The 22,900-nt window shown below is 37.1% G+C and overlaps 1 protein-coding gene across 4 annotated transcripts in view; it reads left to right on the forward strand.

Annotated features, from left to right (window-relative positions):
• The window catches only part of LOC100619270 (uncharacterized), a 76,103-nt gene extending 53,959 nt beyond the window's left edge, over positions 1-22,144 (forward strand). For 2 of the 4 annotated variants that reach the window (XM_007482798.2, XM_007482799.3), the window contains exons 3-5: positions 1,577-1,888; positions 17,204-17,470; positions 19,512-22,144. In XM_007482798.2, the coding sequence (XP_007482860.1) occupies positions 1,577-1,888; positions 17,204-17,470; positions 19,512-19,654 (722 nt within the window). In that variant the 3' untranslated portion in view covers positions 19,655-22,144. The remainder of the gene's footprint in view (positions 1-1,576; positions 1,889-17,203; positions 17,471-19,511) is intronic. The other 2 variants (XM_056817286.1, XR_008916430.1) reach the window with 2 other exon arrangements.
• Positions 22,145-22,900: the final 756 nt, after the last annotated feature.

Genomic DNA, 22,900 nt, shown 5'->3' on the forward strand with positions numbered 1-22,900 from the left:
ATGATGAGAAGTGGAGAAGTAAAAGGATTTATACAAGGACACATAGGGAGTAAAAAGCAGAGACAACATTCAGACCCTGGCTCCCTCTCCAAATCTTTCCACATCTTTAAAGTCCTCTAGGAATGGAACACTGAGGGTCAATGAGATAGCATTGTGGATAGAGCACCAGACCTGGAGTCAAGAGGACCTGAGCACAAATCTAGCTAGCCTTAGGTATTTTCTAGCTGTGTGAGCCTGGGAAGTCCCTTCACCCTGATTGCCTAGCCCTTGCCATTCTTCTATCTTAGAATTAATATTAAGACACAAAGTAAAGGTTTAAAAAGAAAAGAAAGAAATGTCTACACAGATAAACATTTTATGTTTTCAGTATCCTTTCTGTGAAAATGACAAAATACACTTTTCTTTATGGTTTTGGCCTCTTATGCTTAACTTCATTTAAGGATTCAGAATGACTAAACTTAGACCAGTGCCTAGGTGAACCTATGGTATGGGTGCCAAAGATGGCACACAGAGTGCTCTCTTTGGGCACAAGGCCACCCTCCTCCACCCAGAGTTCATTACTAGAAAGGCAGAGGGACTTGGGCAGAGCTGCTTCTCTCCCCCAATTCACCACACTTGATGACATTTTTCACATCACCCACCACTCTATCTAGCAGCCCAATGAGAGCACTTTCTCTCTCCCCTGTGTGTGTGTGTGTGTGTGGCATAGCACTCAGACTGGGGCAAGGGGTGGGAGTGGGGCCTGGCCTTCTCTCTAAAAGGTTCATTGTCACTGACCTAGGCTTTAATCTGAAGAGGTTTTATTTTGTTTTGTTTTGTTTTTTAAATCCATTTCTCTTTTTTCTTTCTTTCTTTCTTTCTTTCTTTCTTTCTTTCTTTCTTTCTTTCTTTCTTTCTTTCTTTCTTTCTTTCTTTCTTTCTTTCCTTCCTTCCTTCCTTCCTTCCTTCCTTCCTTCCTTCCTTCCTTCCTTCCTTCCTTCCTTCCTTCCTTCCTTCCTTCCTTCCTTCCTTCCTTCCTTCCTTCTTTCTTTCTTTCTTTCTTTCTTTCTTTCTTTCTTTCTTTCTTTCTTTCTTTCTTTCTTTCTTTCTTTCCTTCTTTCCTTCTTTCCTTCTTTCCTTCTTTCCTTCTTTCCTTCTTTCCTTCTTTCCTTCTTTCCTTCTTTCCTTCTTTCCTTCTTTCCTTCTTTCCTTCTTTCCTTCTTTCTTTCTTTCTTTCTTTCTTTCTTTCTTTCTTTTTCTTTCTTTCTTGTCAGTAACTGAGAATCTTTCAAGGTTAAGTCAAGATTAAGCTTCTCCATGAAGCCTTTCCCAGCTGCTCCAATCCCAGATCTCAGTGATCTCTCTGCCTTTTGAACTTTTAGTATATAATATCAATGCCACTGCCACTCCTTCATTTGAACCTGAGCTTATGTGTTATTGGAGAGCAAGTCTTCAAGGATAGAGGCAGTTACAGTTAGTGCTTTGTACACCTTGGTATCCCTAGCACTTGGCACATGGTAGCATCTCACTTAGTCTTGATGATGACAGTGGTGGTGTTGATAGTGATAAGCTTCTAAAATTTGTTCATTTATTGCAGAGTTTGCAGTCTTCCAATGCCAGAAAAAAGTAACTGTTTGTAAAAATGACGAGGCTACATTAACCTGCAGCTCCACTCAGAAATTTGATGGGATAGAATTATATTTCCATCAAGAGGACAAGAACAAAAACCGACTCCTCTTCAACATGACTGGAGTTGGAAAGTCTTTTCAGCATGGAATGCAATTTGAACTTCAGGAGAAAGTGGCCACGTTGGTGATTAGGAACATCCAAGTTTCCCATCGGGGATCTTACCAGTGGGTTCTTATGGGCAAAGGATCTTCAAACAAATACACCAAACTAGATGTTTTAGGTAAGGAAATGTCAAGGATAAGAAGGGAGGGCAGTTTTTAATATGTAAAATTAGAGACCATTATAAGAGCTTCCTCTATTATGTTGGAAGTTCAACTATTATATTAAGCATTTATTAAGTGCGTAATGTGAGGGACATACAAAGTCTAGGTGTGACAGATCCTTGACATATATAAATTTTATGTACTATAATACAGATAACTACAATACCAATAACTTTTTGGGTGATCTGAACCTGTGATTTCTTTGGTGTGGAAAAACCCTCCACTGAAAGACAAATTACTTGTAGCTTTGTGGTCTTAAAGTGGCCTTGGGATGAGGTTAAATGACTTGCCTGCGGTCATACAAATTGTTTGTGTCATAGGCAAGGTCTGAAAATCAGGTCTTTCTGATTACAAAGCTAAACTTCTATCCTGTATGGTATTCTACCAATTAAAGATGGCATACATATAACTGGTTATCCTGGTTGGGGGGAATGTCTTCTCTTCTCTTGTTAAAGCAATAGATAGGCATTTACTGCAAGGGGGGAAATTGCTTACTTAACTTGCTGAGTCAGATCATTCAGAAAACCGCAGAGAATAAAAATCTAGAGCAGGGGTCCCCAAACCACATGTGACCCCCTGAGGCCATGTATCTGGCCCCCAAAGCACTTCCAGAAGGGGCACCTCTTTTATTGGTGGTCAGTGAGAGGAGCGTCAGAAGGTAAGGGGTTTTTTAAGTGCTTTATAAATATTTTATTTTATCCTCACAACTCTGGGAGAGAGGTATGCTATTATTATCCCATTTTACAGATGAGAAAACTGAAGCAAAAAGAAGTTGAGTGATTTGCACAGGGTTATATGGTTAGTACATGTCTAAATCTGGATTTGAACTTAGCTCTTTTAGACCCCAAGTTCTTTTCTCTATTTACTATGCCACATGCCTCTTTAGTGGAGAGTGGTGTTACCAAGAAGTCCATCAACACACTTGTGATCAATCTTCACAGGTGACTGGTAGGTTTGAGAGGATTTTGACATTAATGAGATTTGGACCCGGGCTTTTGACCCCGGTGTTCTAAAATTGCTTCCATTATATGATTCTGGCTGTCAGTTTGCAATTCTGTGACTCCCAAAAAGGCCATTTTCTCTTTGACTCATAATATTTCTACCTAGAGTTTGTGGAGAGAAATATCCAAATATATTCATGTCTAAGTTTATACAAATATGCCTCTAGCTCCCCTATAAGCACTCAAGATGATGGATGTATATTGGACTTTTATTTTACCCCACAGAAAATACAAAATACAGAAGACATTTAAAGAGCTCATATTTACTTAAATTCCACAATCTCTCCTTAAGAAGGGTTACCATCAAAATTACAGTAGATACCTAGCTTTCTCATAGAACCTCACACAGTCTCTCTTGAACTCATAAAACACCTTACTATCTCAATCCCCAGAAGATAAACAAATAATTCCCTTCCCATCACAAATTGTCCAAATAATTCACTGTAAAATAAGGGGTGGAAAACTGGAAGAAAGGGAATAAGGTCCAGAATTCTTTCCCTCCCATCTGTAGTTTTAATCCCCTTGTTGCTATTTCTTCAACTGAGAGGAGGAGATTATGTGGATGATTATTTTCTTTATCCAAGAGGCATGATACTCAAGAATACTTCTCTGTCCAGAAGTTCCAATTCTAAAACTCTAAGACTTTGGGTTACTCTTTTTTATAGTCAGATCTTTTTTTTTAAAAAACAATTAATAAATTATTGTTAGCATTCTTTTTATTTTTAAATGTTGAGTTCCAAATTCTCTACCCTCTCCAGTTAGCAATACGATATCAATTACATATGTGAAATCATGCAAAATATATTTTCCTATTAGCCATATATATATTTTTTAAAATTTTTTATTATATTTTATTTGATCATTTCCAAGCATTATTTATTAAAGACATAGATCATTTTCTTTTCCTCCCCCCCCAACCCCCCGTAGCCGACACGTAAATCCACTGGGCATTACATGTTTTCTTAGTTTGAACCCATTGCTATGTTGATAATATTTGCATTAGAGTGTTCATTTAGAGTCTCTCCTCTGTCATGTCCCCTCAACTGCTGTATTCAGGCAGTTGCTTTTCCTCGGTGTTTCCACTCCCATAGTTTATCCTTTGCTTATGAATAGTGTTTTTTTCTCCTAGATCCCTGCAAATTGTTCAGGGACATTACACCGCCACTAATGGAGAAGTCCATTACGTTCGATTATACCACAGTGTATTAGTCTCTGTGTACAATGTTCTCCTGGTTCTGCTCCTCTCGCTCTGCATCACTTCCTGGAGGTTGTTCCCGTCTCCATGGAACTCCTCCACTTTATTATTCCTTTTAGCACAATAGTATTCCATCACCAACATATACCACAATTTGCTCAGCCATTCCCCAATTGATGGGCATCCCCTCGTTTTCCAGTTTTTGGCCACCACAAAGAGCGCAGCTATGAATATTTTTGTACAAGTCTTTGTGTCCATTATCTCTTTGGGGTACAGACCCAGCAGTGCTATGGCTGGATCAAAGGGTAGATATTCTTTTATCGCCCTTTGGGCATAGTTCCAAATTGCCCTCCAGAATGGTTGGATCAGTTCACAACTCCACCAGCAATGAATTAATGTCCCTACTTTGCCACATCCCCTCCAGCATTCATTACTTTCCTTTGCTGTTATGTTAGCCAATCAGCTAGGTGTGAGGTGATACCTCAGAGTTGTTTTTATTTGCATCTCTCTGATTATAAGAGATTTAGAACACTTCTTCATGTGCTTATTAATAGTTTTGATTTCTTTATCTGAGAACTGCCTATCCATGTCCCTTGCCCATTTATCAATTGGAGAATGGCTTGATTTTTTGTACAATTGATTTAGCTCTTTATAAATATGAGTAATTAAACCTTTGTCAGAGGTTTCTATGAAGATTTTTTTCCCAATTTGTTGTTTCCCTTCTGATTTTAGTTACATTGGTTTTGTTTGTACAAAAGCTTTTTAGTTTGATGTAGTCAAAATTATTTATTTTACATTTTGTGATTCTTTCTATGTCTTGCTTGGTTTTAAAGCCTTTCCCCTCCCAAAGGTCTGACATGTATACTATTCTATGTTTCCCCAATTTACTTATAGTTTCCTTTTTTATGTTTAAGTCACTCACCCATTTTGAATTTATCTTGGTGTAGGGTGTGAGGTGTTGATCTATTCCTAGTCTCTCCCACACTGTCTTCCAATTTTCCCAGCAGTTTTTATCGAATAGTGGATTTTTGTCCCAGAAGCTGGGATCTTTGGGTTTATCATATACTGTCTTGCTGAGGTCACTTTCCCCCAGTCTATTCCACTGACCTTCCTTTCTGTTTCTTAGCCAGTACCAAATTGTTTTGATGACTGCTGCTTTGTAATATAGTTTTAGGTCAGGGACTGCAAGGCCCCCATCATATGTGTTTTTTTTTTTCATTATTTCCCTGGATATCCTTGATCTTTTGTTCTTCCAAATGAACTTTGTTATGGTTTTTTCTAAATCAGTGAAGAAGTATTTTGGTAGTTCAATGGGTATGGCACTAAATAGATAAATAAGTTTGGGTAGGATGGTCATTTTTATTATATTGGCTCGTCCTATCCATGAGCAGTTAATGTTTTTCCATTTGCTCAAGTCTAGTTTAAGTTGTGTGGCAAGTGTTTTGTAGTTGTGTTCATATAGTTCCTGTGTTTGTCTTGGGAGGTAGATTCCTAGGTATTTTATTTTGTCTAAGGTGATTTTGAATGGGATTTCTCTTTCTAGTTCTTGCTGCTGAGCTGTGTTGGAGATATATAGAAAAGCTGATGATTTATGTGGGTTTATTTTGTATTCTGCAACTTTGCTAAAGTTGTTTATTATTTCAATTAGCTTTTTGGTTGAATCTCTAGGATTCTTTAAGTAGACCATCATGTCATCCACAAAGAGTGATAACTTGGTCTCCTCCTTGCCTATTTTGATGCCTTCAATTTCTTTTTCTTCTCTAATTGCTACTGCTAGTGTTTCTAGTACAATGTCAAATAGTAGAGGTGATAATGGGCATCCTTGTTTCACTCCTGATCTTATTGGGAATGCATCTAGTTTATCCCCATTGCAGATGATATTAACTGATGGTTTTAGATATATATTGTTTATTATTTTTAGGAATGACCCTTCTATTCCTATGCTTTTTAGTGTTTTTAATAGGAATGGGTGTTGTATTTTATCAAATGCTTTTTCTGCGTCTATTGAGATAATCATGTGGTTCTTGCTGGTTTGCTTGTTGATGTGGTCAATTATGTGGATGGTTTTCCTAATGTTGAACCAGCCCTGCATCCCTGGTATGAATCCTACTTGATCATGGTGAATGATCCTTCTGATCACTTGCTGGAGTCTTTTTGCTAGTATCCTATTTAAGATTTTTGCATCTATATTCATTAGGGAGATTGGCCTATAGTTTTCTTTCTCTGTTTTTGACCTGCCTGGTTTTGGAATCAGTACCATGTTTGTGTCATAAAAGGAGTTTGGTAGAACTCCCTCTTTGCTTATTATGTCAAATAGTTTGTATAGTATTGGGATTAACTGTTCTCTGAATGTTTGATAGAATTCACTGGTGAATCCATCAGGCCCTGGGGATTTTTTCTTAGGAAGTTCTTTGATGGCTTGTTGGATTTCATTTTCTGATATGGGATTATTTAAGAATTCTATTTCCTCTTCTGTTAGTCTAGGCAGTTTGTATTTTTGTATATATTCATCCCTAAATTGGTGTATTTATTGCCATATAATTGGGCAAAGTAATTTCTAATGATTGCCTTAATTTCCTCTTCATCAGAGGTGCTGTCCCCCTTTTCATCTTTAATGCTGTTTATTTGCTTTTCTTCCTTCCTTTTTTAAATTAGATTGACCAGTACTTTGCCTATTTTGTTTGTTTTTTCAAAGTACCAGCTTCTTGTCTTATTTATTAAATCAATACTTCTATCACTTTCGATTTTATTAATTTCTCCCTTAATTTTTAGGATTTCTAGTTTGGTTTTCTGCTGGGGGGATTTAATTTGATTGCTTTCGAGTTTTTTCATTTGCATTTCCAATTGATTGATCTCTGCTCTCACTTGTTTGATAATATAAGCATTCAGGGATACGAATTTACCTCTGATTACAGCTTTGGCTGCATCCCAAAAGGTTTGAAAGGATGTTTCGCCATTGTCATTTTCCTTGATGAAATTATTAATTGTTTCTATGATTTCTTCTTTAACTAAACGGTTTTGGAGTATCATATTGTTTAATTTCCAATTGGTTTTAGATTTGGTTTTCCATGTACCATTACTAATCATTATTTTTATTGCCTTGTGATCTGAGAAGGCTGCATTCATTATTTCTGCTTTTCTACATTTGTGTGCTATGTTTCTGTGACCTAATGTATGGTCAATTTTTGTGAATGTGCCATGTGGTGCTGAGAAGAAGGTGTATTCCTTTTTATCCCTATTTATTTTTCTCCATATGTCTATTAATTCTAATTTTTCTAAGATTTCATTCACTTCTTTTACCTCTTTCTTATTTATGTTTTGATTTGATTTATCTAAATTTGATAATGGTTGGTTTAAGTCTCCCACTAATATGGTTTTACTGTCTATTTCTTCCTTCAATTCGCCTAGTTTCTCCATTAGAAATTTGGGTGCTATATTATTTGGTGCATACATGTTGATTAATGATATTTCCTCATTGTCTAAAGTCCCTTTTAACAAAATATAATTACCTTCCCTATCCCTTTTGATCAGGTCTATTTTTGTTTTGACTTTATCAGATATCATGATTACCACTCCTGTCTTCTTTCTGTCAGTTGAGGCCCAGAAGGTCTTACTCCATCCTTTAATTCTGACCTTGTGGGTGTCAACCCGCCTCATTTGTGTTTCTTGAAGACAACATATGGTAGGGTTTTGGATTCTAAACCATTCTGCTATTCGTCTACGTTTTATGGGTGAGTTCATCCCATTCACGTTCAAAGTTATGATTGTCATTTGTGGACTCCCTGGCATTTTGATAGCCTTCCCTAATTCTAACCTTTTCTTCTTCGGCTCTACCTTTTAGTCCAGTGATTTACTTTGAATCAGTCCCCCTTGTCCCCTCCCTTGATGTTTCCCTTTTTAGTCCCTCCCTTTTTGTTCCCTCCCCCTCCCCCCTCTATTTCCCTCCCTTTTTGTTCTCCCTCTCCCCCTCCCCCCCTTGGTTTTCCCTTCTCCCTACCCTTGTTGGGTAAGATAGAATTCAAGATCCCAATGGATCTGGATGTTTTTCCCTCTCAGAGTTGATTTCCCTGAGATTAAGGTTTAAGTAAAAAAAAACCTCTCTTCCTCTCCTTCTTATAGGAGTTTTCTTCCCCTTCCCTTCCCATGTGAATCTTTGTGTGAGAAAGATTATTCTATTTGGTCTTTCTTTACCCCCTATTTTTACATTACATTTTCCCCACGTGGTAGTATACATAGATTGATAGAAATGTAGTCCTTATAGAAGAGAGTTTGAGTAAAAGAAGAAGATAACATTTTCCCCCTTTCCTTAATATTTACTTTTTCAGGTATTCCTTGCTCTTTGTTTTTCGGTATCAAACTTTCCACAGATCTCTGGTCTTTTCTTTGCAAAAAGTTGGAAGTCTTGTATTTTGTTGAATGCCCATACTTTCCCTTGGAAGTATATAGTCAGTTTTGCTGGGTAGCTGATTCTTGGTTGAAGACCCAGCTCTCTTGCCTTTCTGAAGATCATGTTCCATGCCTTACGATCATTCAGAGTAGAACTTGCAAGGTCTTGTGTGACCCTGATTGGCATTCCTTTATATCTAAATTGTCTGTTTCTGGCTTCCTGTAGGATTTTTTCTTTTGTTTGATAGCTTTGGAATTTGGCAATTACATTCCTGGGAGTTGTCTTTTGGGGGTTTAGTGTAGAAGGTGTTCTGTGAGCTCTGTCAGTGGCTGTATTGCCCCCTTGTTCTAGAATCTCTGGGCAATTTTCTTTGATTATATCTTGTATCACCATGTCGAGTTTGGTGTTTATTTCTGGCTTTTCTGGAAGTCCAATTATTCTTAAATTATCTCTTCTCCCTCTATTTTCTAGATCTGTCACCTTGTTGGTGAGATATTTTATGTTCTCTTCTAATTTCTTGGTATTTTGGCTTTGCTTTATTAATTCTTGCTCTTTTACACGATCGTTGTCTTCCAGCTGCCTGATTCTGGCCTTTAAAGCCTGGTTTTCCTTTTCACTTTGGTCAAACTGGTTTTGTAGATGCTTGAATTTCTTTTGCATTATTTCCCACTTTTCCTCCCAGAAGGCTTCCATCTTTTTGGTCATTTCTGATTCAAATTCTTCATGGGTTTGTGGAGAGTTTCCATTTCCTTTGGAAGGTTTCAGAGCATTTTCTTATGTATCGTCTTCTATCTCCTCTGTATTTTGTATTTTGGCTCCATAGAATGTGTCCAAAGTCGCCCCTTTCTTCTTATTTTTCTTGGGATTTTGGAGCTTCTGTTCTTCTGTGGAGTTTGCCATCTCTGAATGTGGAGGATTAGCTTTTCTTTTTTTTTCTTTTTTTCTTTTTTTCTTAAATATATTTTATTTGATCATTTCCAAGCATTATTCGTTAAAGACATAGATCATTTTCTTTTGTTCCCCCCCACCCCCCATAGCAGACGCGTAAGTCCACTGGGCATTAGATGTTTTCTTGATTTGAACCCATTGCTTTGTTGATAGTATTTGCATTAGAGTGTTCATTTAGAGTCTATCCTCTGTCATGTCCCCTCAACCGCTGTATTCAGGCAGTTGCTTTTTCTCGGTGTTTCCACTCCCATAGTTTATCCTTTGCTTATGAATGGTGTTTTTTTCTCCTGGATCCCTGCAAGTTGTTCAGGGACATTACACTGCCACTAATAGAGAAGTCCATTACGTTCGATTATACCACAGTGTATTAGTCTCTGAGTACAATGTTCTCCTGGTTCTGCTCCTCTCGCTCTGCATCACTTCCTGGAGGTTGTTCCAGTCTCCATGGAACTCCTCCACTTTATTATTCCTTTTAGCACAATAGTATTCCATCACCAACATATACCACAGTTTGTTCAGCCATTCCCCAATTGATGGGCATCCCCTCGTTTTCCAGTTTTTGGCCACCACACAGAGCGCAGAGGATTAGCTTTTCTTATCTCTGTCTGGTGTTCAGAGGCTTTAGTCCTGGGCAGATTGTCGGTTCTATGAGCTTTCCCTGGGTTAAATTGAGTATGCCCTAGGGCAATGACTTTCACTGGAACTGGAATGGAAGGATCAGACCAGGGGGCCACACTCTCCCCCAGTTCTCTCTGTTTCCCTGCTGCTAAGGTGCCCCCTCGACTGGGTCGGGTTGCTTTCCGGAAGTTGCCTTCAGAATAGCTGGCCGTGAGGCTGTTTCATCGGCCCTGAGGGTTGCTGTTGTTTCAGAGGACCCTGCACTCTGCGAAGGAAGGGGCCGTGGCTTCCCGGAGTTCCGAGGGCAGTGACTTTCACTGAGACTTGGATAGCAGGATCCAGCTGGTGAGGTTATCTTGCCCACCCTGAGGGTTGCTGTTGTTTCAGACGACCCTGCTCTCTGAGCGGGGCAGGGCTGCGGCTTCCCGGAACCTTGGACTCTGCACTCCTACTCCTTAGGTCTGAGTGATCTCGGGTTCTGGCTTTTGAGGGGGGTCGTACCTTTTGATCCAGGTCCAGGTCCAGGAGGAGGATTCCCAGGGTCTGTGCTGTTGATCGTTTTGAATTTCGGCGTCTTAGGAGCTTATAGTTTGAGATCGGTCGGGAAGGGTTTTCCAGAGATCTGAACTTTAGCTTTCTCTAAGCCGCCATCTTGACCGGAAGTCTCTTAGCCATATATTTTTAAAGCCATAAAAATACAGGAAAAAATTTTACTTCAATTTGCACTCAGAGTTCATCAGCTTTGGAAGAAGATTGCATTTGTATTGATCAGAATAGCCAAGTCTTTCATAGTCTAAAAAATTATTTATGCTGTAAAAAATTAATTATCAAGTATCTCACCACCTCCTTCCCCTCTCCATACTCTAAAGGGCATCAACTGACAAAAAATGTACATGAATTATGCCTTTTGTGTTTCTGTTTATCAGTTCTTTCTCCAGAGGTAGACATTCCCAAATTATTCTTCAAATATTAATTCTGTAGCTGTATATAATGTTCTCTTGTTTCTGCTCATTTCACTTTTCATTATTTCATATAGATCTCTCCAAGTTTTAAAAAAAATTAATCTGCTCAGTTTTTCTTATGGCACAGTAATATTCCATCACAATCGTATACCACAACTTGTTTAACCATTCCCTAATTGATGAACATTTATCCTCTCAATTTTTCAGTTCTTTGTCACCACAATGAGAGCTGCTAGAAATATTTTGAAACAGATAGATTTTTATTTTTCCCTGATATCCTTGGGAAACAGATCCAATAGTGATATTGTTGAGCTTAAGGTTATACACCAACTCCCTAGGCTTAATTCTAAATTCTTTTACACCCATGGGTGTATCAATTTGTAGTTCCATCAAGAGTGTATTAGCGTCCCCACTTTTTCATATCCTCACCAACATTTGTCATTTTACTCTTTTATCATCTGATATCACATCTGATAGATGTGAGATGATATCTCAAAATTGTTTTCATTTGCATTTCTCTAAGTGGTAGTGATTAGCACATCTTTCACAGTTGATCATCATTTCAACATTACTGTTACTGTGCCCAATGATATGTTGGTTCTTCTCACTTCACTTTGCATCAGTTCATATAGATCTTGTCATGTTTTTCTGAAATTACTCCCCTGTTCATTTACTTATAGCTCAATAGTACTCCATTAAAATATGCCATATCTTGTTCAGCCATTCCCCAATTGTTGAACATGCTCTCAGTTTCCAATTCTTTGCCACCATAAAAAAAGCCATTATAAATATTTCTATACATATACATCCTTTTCCTTTTTCTTTGATCTTTTTGGAATACAGACCTAGTAGTTATATTCCTGGGTCAAAGAATATGCAGTTTTATAGTCCTTTGGACTGAGTTTCAAATTGTTCTAGTTGGATTAGTTCATAATTCTACCAATAGTTCATTAGTGTGTCTATTTTTCCCTCACCCCCTCCAGCACTTGTCATTTCTGATAAGTGGGAGGTGTAAGTATCTCAGTTATTTTAATTTGCATTTCTTGAATCTATAGAATCGATAGTGATTTAAAGCATTTTTATATGACTATAGATAGCTTTGATGTCTTCTGAAAATTGTTTGTATCCTTTGACCATTTATTAATTGGAAAATGGCTTTTATTTTTATAAATTTTACTTGATTCTATAATCAGCATATTTTTGAGAAATGAGGACTTTTTCAGAGAAACTTGCTGTTGAAATTTTTTATATTATTTCATTGCTTATGTTACCTTATATCATAATGTATTTTCCCTGATGATCTCTTTTAATTGGGTCTGTTTTTGCTTTTGCTTTGTCTGAGATCATGATTGCTATTCCTGCCTTTTTTACTTCAACTGAAGCATATTTTATTTTGCTCAGACCCTTTATTTTAATTATGTGTTTCTTTCTGTTTCAAGTATGTGTTGTGCATTCATTTGGTTAGATTCTAGTTTCTAATCCATTCTACTATCTACTTCCATTTTATAGGCAAGTTCATTCCATTCACATTCATAGCTACATGATTACAAACTATATATTTCTCTCCATTCCATATTCTTGTTTCGTCCTCTCTTTCTCTTCTTGTCCTGCCCTTCCTTAAAAGTTTTTTTTTATATTTTTTAAGCCTTTTAATCTATTCTTCCTTGTATTATTCACCTCCCTTCCCTTTTTATCTCCTTCTCATTTTAGGTAAGTTACATTTCTATAAATAACCCCAAGTGTGGTTGTATGTATGTATGTATGTATGTATGTGTGTGTGTGTGTGTGTGTGTGTGTGTGTGTATTCTTTCTTCTTTGAACCAAATCTGATGAGAGTGAGATTTAAGCATTACCTATCTCTCCTATTTTCCCCTCCACTATAAAAGCACTTCCTTGCACATCTAGGAGAAATTTTCCTCATTCTACCTCTCCTTTTTTCTTCTTCTGGTGTATCCCTCTTTTTTTACTCATAATCAACTTACACCCATACTCTCTGTCTATGCAAACTCCTTTTAATTGCCCTAATTCTCAGGAGTTACATGTAGCATCTGCCTATATAAGAATAAAACAGTTTAATTTTATTGAATCCCTTATAATTACTTTTTCCTGTAGGAGTGTATTGGTGTTCAGGGAAGACTAGTACCTCTGATTGAGGACTGACAATCCCTGTTTTTTCAAGGCTGCTTTCCAGCTTTGGCATCTACCTTTCACCCAGCTTCCACATGTACCTCCAAGAAGTTATAACATGCACATTGACTTTGCCCTCATAAAACCCTTTCCTCCAATCAGCTAAACCAGGCTGAAGTAACTGACAGGCCTCAAACCCATTGGTGAGTTAGGGGTGGGGTGGGGGTACATCTATCCCAAGCATGTGAAGACTTCCCCCTAAGTAAATGAGAAAATCTTATTCCAGCAGCCATCAAGATGGTATGGTGTGTTTAGAACTTAGTTAGACAATGAAGACACCAAAGTCATCCACTAAATCCCAAGTCATCTCTAGTCATCTTGACTTCTGTCTTGCCACTTGGACTTTGATGGCTCTAGAAAAGAGAGTGACTTCTCACAACTACACCTCACTTAAATTCAATTTACTAATGAATCAAAAGACATCACCCATACCATTTTACCATTTTCACTTACCTTGGCATTATTCTTTTCAGGGACATATATATGATGAGGTTGACACAAGCATTACCAGAACTAACTCAGTGTTTGGAAGGTTGCAAAGGAATGTATTAGGCTGTATACCAAACCAAAGGTTCACAGAGCCATTGTACTATCTCATTACTGTATGCAGGTGAAACTATATAAGCACTATATTAAGAAATTGAAATTGCTTCCATTTAAATTATCTTAGGAAGATTCTGAAGATAACAAGGCAAGATAAGGTAACAAACACTTTTTTCCATTTGAATTAATTTATTTAGTCAATTTAAAACATTATTCCTTGGTTATAATAATCACATTATTTCCCTCCCTCCCCTCTACCCCTTCTTCCCACAGCCAATACGCAATTTCACTGGGTATTACTTGTGTCCTTGATCAGAACCTATTTCCATATTGTTGTTTATACTAGGATGTTCATTTAGAGTCTACATCCCCAACCATATCACTTCAACCCATGTATTCAAGCAATTGTTTTTCTTTGGTATTTTTACTCCCACTGTGTTTCCTCTGGATGTGGATAGTGGTTTTCTTCGTAGGTTTCTCCAAGTTGTTCAAGGTCATTCCATTGCCACTAATGGAGAAGTCCATTACATTCGATTGTACCACAGTGTATCAATCAGTCTCTGTGTTCAGTGTTTTCCTGGTTCTGCTCCTCTCACTCTGCATCAATTCCTGGAGGTTGTTCCAGTCCCCATGGAATGCCTGTACTTTATTATTCCTTTGAGCACAATAATATTCCATCACCAACATATACCACAATTTGTTCAGCCATTCCCCAATTAAAGGGCATTCCCTCATTTTCTAGTTTTTTGCTACCACAAAGAGTGCAGCTATGAATATTCTTGTACAAGTCTTTTTACTTATTATCTCTTTGGGGTACAAACCCAGCAGTGTTATGGCTGGATCAAAGGGCATTGAGGTCTTTTCTTGTGCTGAAATGTCAAGCATTCAGACTCTACTATAGTGAACACAACTCTAATGGTCAGACCATATAATCCAAATGCCAAATATACATTTGCTGAAAAGATTATTTTATAGAGAACTCACACAAGACAATCAGTCACACAGAAGTCAGAAGAAATAATTCAAGTATATTCTTAAGGTCTCTTTGAAGAACTCTGGTACTGATTATGAGACAGGGAGGCACAGGATCATCCAGCATAGGGTGCCCTTATCAAAAAAGGTGCTAGGTTCCAAGGGCAAAGCAGAATTGTATCAACTCAAAAGAAATGTGAAATATGCAAATTTAGAGACATCTCCATTTCAAATGTTCATAGGGGCTATTGTCCCCAACCTATGGTAGAGCCTTCCAAGCTCACATTGGTTTTATCAACCTCAACTGAACACATTGTACATTGACTCCAACATCATGAGGCCATTTTGATCCTCTTCAAGTACAAAATACCACAAAACAATCTCTTTCCTATTTACTTTTTTACACTTCTCTTGAGTCTTATGTTTGAATGTCAAATTTTCTATTCAGCTCTGATCTTTTCATTGGAAATGCTTGAAAGCCCTCTATTTCATTAAATATTTATTTTTTTCTTTCTGAAGGATTATAGTCAATTTTGCTGGATAGATTTTTCTTAGTTGTAATCTTAGCTCCTTCACCTTCCAGAATATCATATTCTAAATCCTCTGATTCTTTAATATGAAAGCTGCTAAATCTTATATAATTCTGCCTGTGAATCCATATTTGAATTGTTTCTTCCTGACTCTTAGAAGTGTTTTTTCCTTAATCTGGGTACATATTCCTGGGGATTTTCATTTTGGTTCTTCAAGAAGTGATCAGTAGAGTCTTTCAATTTCTGCTGGAACTATTGGATTTAAGATATCAGGGAAATTTCCCTTGGTAATTTCTTGAAAGATGATGTCTAGAGGCTCTTCTTGATCATGGTTTTCAGATAATCCAATAATTCTTAAAGTATCTCTCCCAGATCTATTTTCCTGGTCAGTTGTTTTTCCAATGAAATATTTTATATTTTCTTCTATTTTTTCATTCTTTGTACTTTGTTTTGATTGATTCTTGATGTCTCATGGAATCATTGGCTTCCACTTGCCTAATTTTAATTTTTAAGAAATTATTTTATTCTATGAGTTTTTATATTTCTTTTTCCATTTTGCCAGTTTTGTTTTTAAAGAATTCTTTTCTTCAGTGAATTTTTTATTTCTCTTTTACTATTAGGTCAATTCTGGTTTTTAAGATGTTATTCTTCAGTATTTTTGTGCTTCTTTTACCAAGCTGTTAATTCTTTTTTCATAATTTTATGCATCAATCCAACTTCTTTTCCTAAGAAATTGTTTTGTGGCCAAAAGAGATAATAATTTTAAAGAGCTTAGCACAGTGTCTAGAACATTGTTGTTATTCAGCCATGTCCAACTCTTTGTGACCCTATGAACCATAATACACCAATACTGTCCATGGGATTTTCTTGGCAAAGACACTAGAATGACTTGCCATTTCCTTATGGAGTAGATTAAGGCAAATGGGGTTTAAGTGAGTTGACCAGGAGCACACAGCTAGTAAATTTCTGAAGCCAGATTTGTATTCAAGTCTTCCCAACTCCTGGTCCAATGCTTTCTACACTATGGTGCCACATAGATGCCTCTATGTGTGTCTATGCCTGATATAGAGAAAGCATTATATGAATGTTAGCAGGAGAAATAAAAGTTAGTGAATTAAAAAGTCACATCAAACATTCTAATCTAGATGAGAACCCAAATCATTGCCTTTCCCATTAGACCAAACTGCATTTTTATAAGAGGGCCTAGTATAGCATCTTGTGCACAATAAGTATTTACGAGTAGGCAGCTAGGTGTCACAATGAATAGAGTACTAGACCTGAAGTCATGAAGATTCATCTTCATGAGTTCCAATCTGGCCTCAGACACTTAACTAGCTATGTGGCCCTGGGCTAGTCACTTAACCCTGTTTGCCTAATTTCTTCATCTCTAAAATGAGTTGGAGAAGAAATTGGCAAAACACTCTAGTATCTTTGCCAAGAATATTCCAAATGGGATCATAGAGACAGACAAGACTGAAAAGCCACAAAAACAGCCAGGTGTTTAAGAGGTCATTAAGATACTTCTTGAAGTTAACTAGATTATGCAGAGCATTGGACTTAGGAAGAATTGGGTTCAAATAATGCCTTAGTCACTGACTGTGTGACCCTAGGCAAATCATTTTAACCTCAATTTTAGCCTCAATTTTCTCATCTGTAAAATGAGGATAATAATATTATCTGCTTTACAGGCAGGATTGTTGTGAGGATCAAATGAAAAAATTTACATATAGTGTTTGCAAATCTTAAAGTACTAGATAAATACCATCACCATCATTATTCTTGTGACTGAGTGGGAGTGAATTTCTCTAGTGCATTGCTGTCTGAACCCCTTGACCAGGACACTATGTTGATTCTACAGTTCCTGTTTTTGCTGAGGACAATGATTCTTCCTGGCATTTATTTGTCCTCAAATGATTCTGCTTCTTCCAGAATCCCCTACTATTTCCAAGGAGAATGACACCCTGATCTGTCAAGCAATTCCGAGAAGTCAGAGGAGGATAACTTGGTCCAATGATCTGCCAGAGTTCACAACCAATCCAGATACCACAGGTCTACTCAACCTCAGTATCTCTCAATCTTGGGATGATAGTTTCAATGATAATCCACCCTGCTGTAAAATCATAGAAGAAGAGGACTCCCAAGAACTTTGTGCAGAAACTTGCTATCACACTAGTACCTTTGCAAAACCAATCTCAGGTGAGAGCTAGAAGAGACTGTCAGAAGGAGTCGACAACTTTTCGAGTTTTTCCTGCTATTTAGGACAACAATTACAACCCCAGTGGCATTTAGGCGAGAATTGGACGGGAGTTCAGAGCTATGACCCAGGATCCTGAACTGTCACTTTGACACAATAATTCATTTTCTAAAACATTTTAAGGATTATAGTTTAATTTTCTCATAACAACATCCTCAGACAGACTGAGTAAATAGTGACAAATAATGAATTTGAGACCAAGAAAGGGGATATAGATCATCAATGTGAGGGCCAGAATTTGAACCCAGGTCTTCTAACTGTGACAAGGAAATCACTTTAAAAGACTGATATATATTAACTTAAGGTCGCCAAGGAATTCAGCTATGTAATTCCTTAATGAAAACTCAAGTCAGCAGTCAACCTTTTATGGAGTTTAATTACAAACAGGAGGAAGAAAGGTATTAGAGAGAGAGAGAGAGAGAGAGAGAGAGAGAGAGAGAGAGAGAGAGAGAGAGAGAGAGAGAGAAGGGAATAGGGCTTAAATACCCCCTCTGTTTAGGCTGGGCCAAAAGGCCCAAGCCCTTAGATAGCTGAGGCAAAGAAAAGAGATCAGTCCCTATCACTCATGTGACCAAAATGGAGAAACAGTCTCAGGGGCCTCCACCTCCAGCTTCTTTCAGAGCAAGCTTCTCAGAGCACAACCTCTCAAAGCAAAACCTCTCCAACCTCCCTAGTCCTCAGACCCCGCTATCTTTAAGGAAACCATCCAAGTTCCCTCCCCTCAGTTCTCACATCTACCAATCACTGTCCATGTCTTCCCTGTGCCAATGGTGGCTCTAGCTTAACCCAGGACCACCCAGAGGTCTGTGGCTTTGCACATGTCTGTTGAAGGTCATATTCTCAAATAATTAAATCTTGATCCTTTGCTGCAGCCCTTCCTAAATCCTTTTACCCTGAGTAGGGTGGAGATTGGACGTTCCAAGACCTGGTTCTGTCATTCTAAGTATCTCTATTGTATAAATTCTAAAATCAATCATGACTCAAAGAACTTCCTGTTCTATGCTTAAGCATAGGTCAAAGCCCTTTCCATTGTTTAGCAAAAGGTTTCTGTCCTAAAGTAGTCTTAGGTAGGGAGGAGAAGGACCCTCCCTACCTAATGTTGGAAATGGGGAAATTTCCAACATTCATAAGTCTAAGAAATTTTAAGGTTTATATAACTCTGAATGTTGGATTTTTACTACACTATTCTCAATCTTTCCCTCCTTTTTTCCCCTCTCTCTTACTTCATCTCTCCCTCCCTCCTCCTCTCTCCCCTTCTGTTTCTCTCTCCCTCTGTCTCTCTGTCTCTGTCTCTCTCTTTCCCTCCCTTTCCCTTTCTCTTTTTTATTCTTCCTCTATTTCTCCTCTCTTTCCCTCTTACTGTCTCTCTTATTCCCAGTACTCCCCTATCCCTCTCTCTTCATCCCTCCCTTCTCATCTCCAAAATAAGAAGTATCTTGGGTTCTCCTTGCTTGTCCAGTCAGTAAAATAATCTAAGTCTAGGAATATCACTCTAAGGTAATGATATCAGAGATATGGAGTCCAATTATGATACTGTGACTAGCCCTACAAAGGATTTGGCTCTCTCAACCTAGACACTAGTGAGATTTGGTTGACCTCAGGAGGGATTTATGTTAGTTGTCACCATTTCCACCCTGTGAGCCCAGTTGCTATAGACTTACACCAAAAACCAACAGAATGGATAGTATTAGGGCTTATCATGGCATTTGCTGGCTATTAACAATTAGTAGCATTTATCTCTGCTTAAATCTGTCCTTTCCAAATAAAAGGTACAAAAAATAAGTACATTGAGATTTCTTCATATCCTTTTCTTACTTGTTTGGTCTCGCAAGTGGTTTCTCTGAATTATTTCTAACTCTATTATTTGACTATGTATATTACATATAATATGAGTCATTTGTTGGCTCACCAGGGATGGGAATATAGGTTTCTGGATTCCCAGGCCAGAACTCATTTGTTATTTCCACTTTTCTCTCACTACAGGTATTCCAGAGACACTCCAAAGAAAGATTGTATTGTGGCCTCTATTAATCATCTCAATTCTAATTGCAATTCTGTTTCTTGGCCTCATATGGCATAAAAAAATGAAAAATAAATCCAGTTGTTTTTTCAGAAATGGACATTAATGACCTTATCTTGGAAGAAGAAATGAAATAAGTCATAAAGGAGCTCCTTAAGAACAAAAACAAACCACGGAACCTAGGATTTACAAGTGAATTTTGTAAAAAAATTAAACAATTAATTTTTAGGGAGCATGGAATAATTTACTTGTCAGATATAAGGATGAGAAGAATTTATGATCCAAGAAGACTTACATGAATAAAAGGTCTAATTTCTCAAATACATAAAGATCTAAGTAAAATTTGTAAGAAACCAAGTCATTCCCCATTTGATAAATGGTTAAAGGATATGAATAGGCAGTTTTTGAATGAAGAAATCAAAGTTCATATAAAAATGTTCTAAATCCCTCTTGATTAGAGAAATGTAAATGAAAACAACCCTGAGGTATCATTTTACACCTAGCAGATTGGCCAATATGACAATAAAGGAAAATAATAAATGTTGGAGGGGATGTGGCAAAATTGGGACACTTTGGGGACAAATTGGGACATTGCTGATGGAGTTGTGAACTGGAAGAATTCCATTCTGGAAGGCAATTTGGAATTATGCCCAAAGGACTTTAAAAAAATGCATATCTTTTGATACAGCAATATCACTACTAGGTCTCTATCTGGATGAGATAAAAAATTGGGAAAGGACCTGTTTGCACAAAAAATATTTATAGCTGCCCCTTTTGTAATGGCAAAGAATTGGAAACTAGAGATATGTCCCTCAGCTGGGGAATGGCTGAACAAATTGTGATATATAATGGTGATGGAATACTATTGTGATATAAGGAATGATGAAAAGAGTGATTTCATAAAGATTCAGAAAGACCTACATGAATTTATGCAGAGTGAAATAAGCAGAACCAGGAGATCATTATACTCAGTAACTGAAATATTGTGGGACAATAAAATGTGATAGATTTTGCTACTAATAGCAATACAATAATCCAAGACAATTCTGAGGGATTTATGAAAAAGAATGCTAACTGCCTCTAGAGAAAGAACTGTTGCAGTAGAAATGCAAATGAATACATACGATTTATCATTTGTTTATTTGGGTATATGATTTGGGGTTTGGTTTTTTTAAGATTATTCTCTTTAAAAAATAATATGCCAGGAAGTGATGCAGAGCGAGAGGAGCAGAACCAGGAGAACATTGTACACAGAGACTAATACACTGTGGTATAATCGAACGTAATGGACTTCTCCATTAGGGGCGGTGTAATGTCCCTGAACAACTTTCAGGGATCCAGGAGAAAAAAAAAACACCATTCATAAGCAAAGGATAAACTATGGGAGTGGAAACACCGAGAAAAAGCAACTGCCTGAATACAGAGGTTGAGGGGACATGACAGAGGAGAGACTCTAAATGAACACTCTAATGCAAATACTATCAACAAAGCAATGGGTTCAAATCAAGAAAACATCTAATGCCCAGTGGACTTACGCGTCGGCTATGGGGGGTGGGGGGGAGGAAAAGAAAATGATCTATGTCTTTAACAATAATGCTTGGAAATGATCAAATAAAATATATTAAAAAAAAAATAATATGAAAATGTGTTTTCAGTGATAATGAATATATAAACCAGTAGGGTTGCTTTTCAGCTTCTCATGAATCATATAACTTTGGGAAACTTATGTGTAAATTTGTTATTGAAATAAAAAATAAAGATAAATTTTTAAAATTAAAAATTTAAAGTTTCCATCCCCAAAAAAACAACCCAAAACTACGTATGTCCGTTTACCCAGCAATATCATTATTAGGTCTGTATCCCAAAGAGGTCAAAGAAAATGGAAAAGGACCTATACGTATAAAGCTATTTATAGCAACTCTTTTTGTGGTGGCAAAGAATTGGATATTGAGGGAATACATACCTATTAGGGAATGGCTGAGCAAGTTGTGGTATATGATTGTGATTATTATGTTATAAATGACAAGAAGGATATTGTTGTTTTTTCAAACCCTTACCTTCCACCTTAGAATCAATACTATGTATTGGTTCTAAGGCAGAAGAGTGGTAAAGGCTAGGCAATGAGGATTAAGTAACTTGCCCAGGGTCACATAGCTAGGAGATGTCTGAGGCCAGATTTGAACCCAGGAACTCCTGTCTCAAGGCCTGGCTCTCAAACCCTGAGCTGCCCAGCTGCCCCTAAGAAGGATAGTTATAGAAAAACCTGGGAAGAATTATGAACTGATGCAAGATGACATAAACAGAATGAGGACAATATTGTACACAGTAACAATAATCAACTATGAAAGACCACGCTGATCAAGAGAATAATCCAAGACAATGGCAAAGGATTCATGATGAAAAATTCTATCCATCTTTGAAAAGAGAGAACTAATGAACTCTAAGTGCAGACTGAAGCATATTTTATTTTCCTTGCTTTTTTTTGGTAATGTGGCTAATATGGAAATATATTTTGCATGACTTCACATGTAAAATTGATATCAAATTGCTTGTTTCCTTAATGGTTGGGTGAGGACCTCAATGGAGGGCAAAAATTTGGAACTCAATTTTTAAATTAATTTATTATATATTATATATAAATATAAAAATATGTATAATTAATAATTAATTTAATGTCAAAGTTAATTAATTAAAGAAAGTAAGAAATCAGCCAACAAATACAACTATTTTCTCTTATCTTTCTGTTAAAACTAAAAGAAATAGTTACTTAATAGTCCTTTTCTAAATTCCAGATCCAGAATCTTGATTACAAAGAATAAATTATGAAACACATTTTGGTCTCCTTGGTAGACAAGTTGGGGACTACAGTACTGGTATGTTGCACACACTATTAGGTGTGGTTCTGAAAATTTTGTTGTGCTTTATCATTTTTGCTAAACTGATTTTCTTTGTTAAAAGGGAGGACCTTAATGAGGATGAAGGTTATTGACAAATAGTTATGGTACAAAAACAAAACACATCAGTAGAACTTAAATATAAACCCTTTCCTTTAAAAGAATGCCTTCCCTTTGATCCAGCCATACCACTACTGGTACCCCAAGGAGATAATAAGGAAAAAGATTTGTACAAAAATTTTTATAGCTGCGCTCTTTATGGTAGCAAAAAATTGGAAAATGAAGGGATACCCTTCGACTGGGGAATGGCTGAACAAATTGTGGTATCTGATGGTGATGGAATACTATTGTGCTGAAAGGAATAAAGAACTGGAGGAATTCCATGTGTACTTGAACAACCTCCAGGAATTGATGCAGAGTGAAAGGAGCAGAACCAGGAGAACATTATACACAGAGAC

This window comes from Monodelphis domestica, chromosome 2 (genome assembly GCF_027887165.1).
Source record: "Monodelphis domestica isolate mMonDom1 chromosome 2, mMonDom1.pri, whole genome shotgun sequence".
Lineage (NCBI taxonomy): Eukaryota > Metazoa > Chordata > Mammalia > Didelphimorphia > Didelphidae > Monodelphis > Monodelphis domestica.